Raw genomic sequence first — 7500 nt, 5'->3', positions numbered from 1 at the left:
CTCGCTGCCTACCAGATGGTCGTCATTGCCAAGGTGAGTGACGGGAGACCCGAGGGCAGGAAAGGGTTCACTAAAGCTCCAACTGTATTTTAATTAGTCTGATGATCAATTAACCGATTCATTAAAATTGATTAGTCTCCGAAAACAGTGAAAAATGGAAACATGGCGGTACAAAGGAACATCTGACACCAACTATTGTTCAACACTTTTGTTTGAAAAATTACTTTTTAAAAAAACTTACACAAGGTTAATGAAACCGCCACGTGTTTCCAGAAACTGATCCTGATCAGGTCGCAGCTGCCGCAGTACCCGGTTTATTAGGGACACCTGCTGAATCTAAGCCAGTCTAATCCGACAGTCGGGTAATAACTCCTCCTCCACGAAGGTTAAAATGTTCCGTTTGTGCTGATTCAGCCGTCGGATCCGACGTCACCTCCACGTCTGAACACGTTCTGCTCTTATAAATAACAACATCATAATAATAATAATAATATTACATTTGATTTATATAGAACTTATCAGAATCATTGATTACAAAGGGCAAAATAAAACACCACATACATGAACACATGACGTGGATTCATCCGCCGCTGGAAATAGTCCCCAACAGATTTCCTCCTGTGTGTTTGTGAGCAGCTGTTTGAGGAAACTACTGAGCCTTTTTAAACAGGAAACTATAGATCTGTGTTTTTAAAGATTCACGTCCTCAGCAGGAACCAATGGGCTCGCAGCTGAGAGCCGCAGACAGGAAGTCAGACGGTACTGAGAGACGGACCGACGTGTTGTCGGTTTGAGTCTGAACGTGAAGGATTTATTGATGAGAAAAATTAACAAATTACTTTTATCACATTAAAGACTAAGAACCTGAACTGAGATCAGTGACTCTGCTCTTCAGCTGGTCTCAGGTCTGTAAATGTGGACTGAGATCAGTGACTCTGCTCTTCAGCTGGTCTCAGGTCTGTAAATGTGGACTGAGATCAGTGACTCTGCTCTTCAGCTGGTCTCAGGTCTGTAAATGTGAACTGAGATCAGTGACTCTGCTCTTCAGCTGGTCTCAGGTCTGTAAATGTGAACTGAGATCAGAAACAGTTTGTCCTCAGATAAAATAGAGTCTCACAGAAAGTAGAATTTGAAGTTTACAGAAACATGTTCTCCATCACGGTAACCATAGTAACCTCCAGGAAACGTGCAGGTGGAGGCGCTGCAGGCGGAGATCTCGGAGCTGGCGAAGAGGCTTCGATACGAAGTTTTAGTCCGAGCGAGAGAGAGAGGCTGGACGGAGAAACAGAACCGGTAAGAAACAAACAAATATCTGCAGCTGTACATTTCTGTTCTGTAGATTTATTTTCAACATGTTGTTTAACTTGTCGTCAGTCAAACTAACACTAACAGGAAGTTTCCACTCAAAGACCTAATGACCTTTAACCTGGTTGATCCAGTTTCAGTTGGAGATCAAACTGCAGTCACGTCTGGTTTTAAATAAGATAATAAAATATATATACGGTATGTGGCTAGGCTAGGCTCGCGGCTAAGCTAACAGGGCAGCGACAGAGGCTAACCCCTAACGCTAAGATCGTTTCGAAACTAAACGGGATCGAGTCTAATGTGATATGGACTCAGAGGAGATACGTAGAAGAGAGAGTACAACATCATTAACCCTTACACCGCTGCATCTGTCCAGGCTGAATGACCAACTGCCCACAACTAGGTTCAAGGGCCTGAACTGGTTTGTGGAACTGGTTTGTGGAACTGGTTTGTGGAACTGGTTTGTGGAACTGGTTTGTGCCAGTTTTGTAGAACATTTGTTTGGCAGTCTGAAGCACTGAAGCACAGCCTTTAGGCCCTCTATTGCCGTGTTTAAAGAAGGTCCCTGGGGGGCACAGAGGCATTAATGATGTCTGTCTGAAACATCCAGGTTTGTAAAGTACAGTGGAAACACAAGAACCTCGTACCAAAGACTCACAGGTTCTAAAGAGTTCAGGATCTGAGAAGATCGTGGTAAACAACAGTAACATCGTGCTGCTCTCTTCTTCTGTTGTTTCTGTTCAGGTTCCAGTTCCAGAAGAATCTGCGTCGTATTGTTTCTCAGCTCTACATCAGAGACAACTGTCACCCCTTCAAAGCCAGTCTGCTGGTCTGGGTTCAGCTGCCCCTATGGATCAGCCTCTCTCTGGCCCTCCGAAACCTGAGTCTGGGCGAGTCCGGTAAGCTAGCGCTGAGACTGGACCAGCCCTGGACCAGGACTTTATTCCTTTAACTAACAGTAGACTGTGTTTGCTGCAGCGCTGCAGTCTGATCTGGCAGCAGGCGGCACTCTGTGGTTCCCAGACCTCACCTTACCTGATTCCACCTGGATCCTCCCTGTCTGTCTTGGACTGACCAACCTGCTCATCGTAGAGGTCAGTCTGTTCAGGAGGTGTGTGTGATCACCTGACCTGATGATGTCATCTGACCTAACCCTCCTCTTTTCTTCTTCTTCAGGTGTTTTCTCTTCAGAGAGTCGACCCCTCTCGGTTTCAGAGGATTGTGACGAACTCCATCAGAGGATTGTCGGTGTTGATGATTCCCATCGCTGCTACAGTCCCCTCAGTGAGTTAAAGGCACAGTCTGTCATTCTGTGCTATGAAATAAAATACAATCAGAGCAGCTGATTGGTTCAGTTTGGATGTTACAGAGTGACAACAAGTTCAGGTGCAGACAGAAGGCATGCAGAGTTTTCATACTTCTGCAGGTTTCATGTTCAGATCTGATGAGTTGATGAATCTTTGAATTTTTCTCTGAACGTGTCGAGTCGAGTTCTGTCAGACATTTGCACATTCCTGTCAGCGTCACGTGTTCATCAGATTAAACACATACAGACATGTTTTATCTGTCTGAGATCAGGCCCTACAGCTCAAACTCTGAAAACATGTTTCTTCTGCAGGATTGAAGTCTTAACGGTTACTAAGACCTGAACCAGGACCTAAGTCGGTCCAGATTCTGTCCAGTCTGATCAGGTCTAATAAGGTCCTGTTGTTGTATTAATGCAGGTCTCAGGTCTGTGTGTCAATATGTCTGATACCGGAGTCGACTCTCAGAGTCATAAAGGCCTCAGTCTGAGTCGGACTGTCCCCAGGTTTATGTCGTATCAGGTCTAATATACGGCTGCAGAAGGAGTTTCCCCTCGGGGATCAATAAAGTATTTCTGATTATAATAATAATAATAATAATAATAATGAAACTTTATTTATAGAGCACTTATCAAAACTATGTACAAAGTGCTTCACAACAAGAGAAATAAAACTCCACATTGAATGACGAAATATAAAGAAATAAAATACATAAAAGCAATAAAATAAACAATAAAATAAGCAGCCAGTTCAGGTAAAATCAGGATCTGCTTTCTGATAAAAATGTGTTTTGAGACGAGACTTAAACGAAGACTCTGACTCAGACAGCCTGATGTCTTTGGGCAAGTTGTTCCAGATCCTCGGGGCCCTGATGGCAAAAACTCTGTCCCCCTTAGTTTCCATCCTGGACTCAGGAACAGACAGGAGACCCCTGCCCGAAGATCTCAGACTATGTGAAGGTTCATTAGGGATTACAAGGTCTAAAATATAATCTGGGGCCATGAAGAGCCTTAAAAGGAATCAACAAGATCTTAAAATCAGTCCTGAAACCAACAGGGAGCCGATGTAAAGAGGCTGAACCAGGTGTGATGTGGTCGAACCTCTGGGTCCTGGTTTACAGCCGAGCAGCTGAGTTCTGTACAGTCTGCAGTCTGTCAGAGTTTTTAGATTAAGACAGACAGACTGTAACAGACTGTTACAATAATCGATGCGTGAGGAGATAAAAGCATGTACAACAGTTTCTGCATCACTAAGATTTAAAATAGATAATATTGTTGCAATATTTCTGAGGTGATAAAAACATGATTGGACAAGCTTATTGATATGTTGCTCAAAACATTAACTGCTATCAAACAGGACACCGAGGTTTCCTGCAACAGGCTCGATCTGTTGTGACAGGTTACCAGTGGATGGCAGTATTTGTTTAGTGATGTGTTGGGGCCCAATAACAAGGATTTCAGTTTTATTTGAGTTGAGCTGAAGAAAATGTATCGACATCCAGTGTTTTATGTCAGACAGGCAGTCCTGCAGAGAGCTCAGCGTACTGAGGTCAGTGGGCTCGACAGGGAGGTACAACTGTGTGTCATCCGCATAACAATGAAAAGAAATCCCATGTCTGCGGATGACATCACCCAAAGGAAGCATGTATAAGGAGAACAGTATTGGTCCCAGAATTTAGCCTTGAGGCACACCATACTTGATATGGGAAAAGGATGACATGAAGTTATTAATGCTGACACAGAGTTTCCTACTGGACAGATAAGATGAGAACCAGTCTAGTGCAGTGCCAGATATGCCCACCCAGTGCCTCAGTCTGTCTGAGAGAAGATGATGATGATCAATAGAGTCAAAGGCAGCACTTAAGTCCAGCAGCACAAGAACTGAACACACGTTCATTAAAAGGTCATTAGTGACTTTGAGGAGGGCTGTCTCAGTGCTGTGGTGCTGACAAAAGCCAGATGTGAACTTTTCAAAGGTATTATTGTTTTCCACAGCAGCAAGAAGCTGCTTGGATACAAGTTTTTCTAGAATCTTCGAAATAAAAGGCAGTTTGGAGATTGGACGATAGTTATCCAGAAGGGGGGGATCAAGCCCAGGTTTTTTTAGGACTGGCTGGACACAAGCTGTTTTAAAGTAATCAGGGACGCAGCCAGCGAGCTGTCTACTGGCTCTGAAAAAAATCTGAAAAAAAGTCAGAAAATGGTCAAAAACACCCGTTATATTTTCCAACCCAAGGAAATGTAGTCAAATGGCTTGTTTTATCTGACTAAAGGCTCCAACCCAAAGATATTCAGTTCATGAGTCCACGTGTTTACATGTTCACGTGTTCATGAGTTCAGAATCTGAATCAGAAATACTTTATTGATCCCCGAAACTCTTTAATGTTCATGAGTCCATGTGTCCTTTCTTCAATATTGTGATGAAAATATTATTTGCGACAAATAAAAATTATATTTTAAATATAATAAAACATTGTTTCTAGAGCAGCAACAGCAAAGTAACTATATAAATGCAATAATATCTAAAATGCTAATAAAATAAATCATATACACTAAAACGCTGAGTGAAGTTTAGAAAGAATGAAGAACTCAGACCTCCGTCAGTATCAGTGCTTCCTCCTGTCCTCCTCCCTCCGCCGCTGCTGTGACTCACTGCAGGTAAGTTACCTGGCGGAGGGGGAGGGGCTGCTTTGTCGCAGCCAGCAGGAAGTTTACAAGAATCTGCCAAATTTGAAAGGTATGTGGCAAACTAAGCTAAACAGTTAGACTACATGCATACTTAGTTTTAGCTTGTTTGTACAAATCTGCTATTAGCCGAGCTAGCGCGCTGCAGAACAGCTTAAAATATCCCTTTCTGCAAGTTTACATATTTATGCTTGTTGAACAGGGGTATTGGTTTTTTCGTTTGCGATGTGTTTATCGCGCATGTTCATATCGTGATGAATACGATTTATCGTCAGCGCTAGTCCATGCCTTTTATGCATTTTATTTTATTGTGAAATGAAATGATGTTGCTGTCTGCCGGTCTTTAAATTGTTCAATGATCAGAAACTTTACAGAAACCTGAACCTAAACCTCCAGTAGCAATGATTTTCTAAAACCAGTTTGTTTTCTGCCCCCCTCCCAGTCCATGGCTCTGTACTGGTTTGCCTCTAGTTTGGTGGGATTCAGTCACAACCTCCTCCTTCGGTCTGGTGCGATCCACAAAATCCTCAAACTCCGAACTCAACGTTCAGACTCTCCTTACAGAGACCTGCTGTATGCATTCATCACCAAATACTGCAAATAAATACAGAGTACTGCAAGTATACATCAAATACTTCAACTGTATATTCGTTTTCTATGAACCTTTTTCAGAACTTTTACTTGGGTCTTCAGTTATTAAGGAGCAGAAGGACTTTACTGCCCTGTGTTTGGCCTGTCAGGCTACTACAGTCTGCCCTACCTTATTGGTGAAGGGGTGTTGGGGCTGTATGCAGCCTGTTATTGATTGATTGATTGATTTAAATGTACATAAGTGTATCTATATATACACACTTATATACAGCCACAGTGTGATGATGGAAAACATAAAGAAACCAGTTTACAGTGAAACACACAGTCAGTAAACGTCTCAGTGAAAACTAATATTTTAACGCTGTTCAGCTGGTTATGATTTAAAATCAGGAGCAATGTTTGCAGACACATGTTGTATTGGTCCAGTGATTGATTGATTGATTGATTTGTTCATTCATAATTATTAAAACTTATGTTATATAAGGTGTCTGTATTCTGTTTCATCAGTTTGAAAGATTAAAACTCTGTTGTGAAGCTGACCCTTTAACATTCATTAAACTCGGTACTAAGAAGTGTTAAGCTAGTACGATATGATGACATTTAATTCATCCTGTGCTGTGTGAGCTGGACCCTTTGAACAATAACAGGAAGAATAATTGACCTCTGACTCTGGAATATTTCCTGTTTGTTAGTTTCCCACCGACCAGCTGACGCTCAGCGACAGTAAGGACAAACCTTTTAACTTCTCTGAAACCTCCAGTGGTTCGTCTTAGAGATGATTCCAGTTTTTAAACCCTTTACCACAATGTGAAAACATGAATAAAGTTGTTTTTCAGCAGACAGCAGAGTGGTACTGGTCTGTACTGGTCTGTACTGGTCTTTACTGGACTTTATTGGTCTGTATGTCTTTTCGACGGGGTCTCTGTAAATATTCTAGAGTCCGGTCCAGACCGGCTCTGTAGGAAAAGTGCAATCAGATAACTTCTGTTATGAACTGACGCTGTATAAATAAAGTTGAATTGAATTGAAACAACTATGTAAATATTAAATATAATAAAGATTTAAAATACCAACTGTGTGAGGAGTCCAGTGATCAACAGCAGCAGGAAACTTAATCATTAATGTGATTATTGATGAAGCAGAAACATCAAAGAGCTGAAGTTTTATTCTTTTGACTAAACTACAGATTTAAATCCTGAATGAAGCTTCACTGACTCGTTTTTCTTTTTTTATCATTCCGGCCTTTTTATTAATTAATTAATTATTATTGTTACTGTGATATTATTCAATCAGTCAGTGCTCCTCCTCACACTGAGAGCAGGTCTGGGATCAGTTCTGGGGCTCTGAGGCGGAGTCAGCAGCTTTAAACAGCTCACAGTTTGCAGATCAGATCTCAGTGTGTTTAGACCGTGACACAGTTCAGACCAGCAGAGTTCACATCAGAGATCTCCATCAGACCATCATGAGATCTTTCACCGTCTTTCTGTGTCTGGTTCTGTCGCTGCTCTCGGTCCTCCTGGTCCGGGTCTCTGCGGGTCCGGGCTGCGGACCATGTGACCCGGCTCAGTGCGTTCCTCTCCCCGGGGAGGGCTGCCCTGCCGGCTCTCTGCTGGACT

The 7500-nt window shown here is 42.3% G+C and overlaps 2 protein-coding genes across 12 annotated transcripts in view; both read left to right on the top strand.

Annotated features, from left to right (window-relative positions):
- Positions 1-6369, top strand: part of LOC122879880 (cytochrome c oxidase assembly protein COX18, mitochondrial) — a 9347-nt gene extending 2978 nt beyond the window's left edge. For all 11 annotated transcript variants that reach the window (XM_044204387.1, XM_044204391.1, XM_044204394.1 and 8 more), the window contains 6 exons: positions 1-33; positions 1193-1293; positions 2050-2204; positions 2284-2399; positions 2482-2589; positions 5736-6369. The exon at positions 1-33 is cut by the window's left edge. In XM_044204387.1, coding sequence (XP_044060322.1) covers positions 1-33; positions 1193-1293; positions 2050-2204; positions 2284-2399; positions 2482-2589; positions 5736-5897 — 675 coding nt within the window. In that variant the 3' untranslated portion in view covers positions 5898-6369. The remainder of the gene's footprint in view (positions 34-1192; positions 1294-2049; positions 2205-2283; positions 2400-2481; positions 2590-5735) is intronic.
- Positions 6370-7267: 898 nt separating this feature from the next.
- The window catches only part of igfbp7 (insulin-like growth factor binding protein 7), an 11079-nt gene continuing 10846 nt past the window's right edge, over positions 7268-7500 (top strand). The window contains exon 1 of the mRNA XM_044204397.1: positions 7268-7500. This exon is cut by the window's right edge and continues 279 nt beyond it. Coding sequence (XP_044060332.1) covers positions 7347-7500 — 154 coding nt within the window. The 5' untranslated portion in view covers positions 7268-7346.

Source organism: Siniperca chuatsi, linkage group LG8 (assembly GCF_020085105.1).
Source record: "Siniperca chuatsi isolate FFG_IHB_CAS linkage group LG8, ASM2008510v1, whole genome shotgun sequence".
NCBI classification, from domain to species: Eukaryota; Metazoa; Chordata; class Actinopteri; order Centrarchiformes; family Sinipercidae; genus Siniperca; species Siniperca chuatsi.
This window is presented reverse-complemented; position numbering and strand designations above follow the sequence as displayed.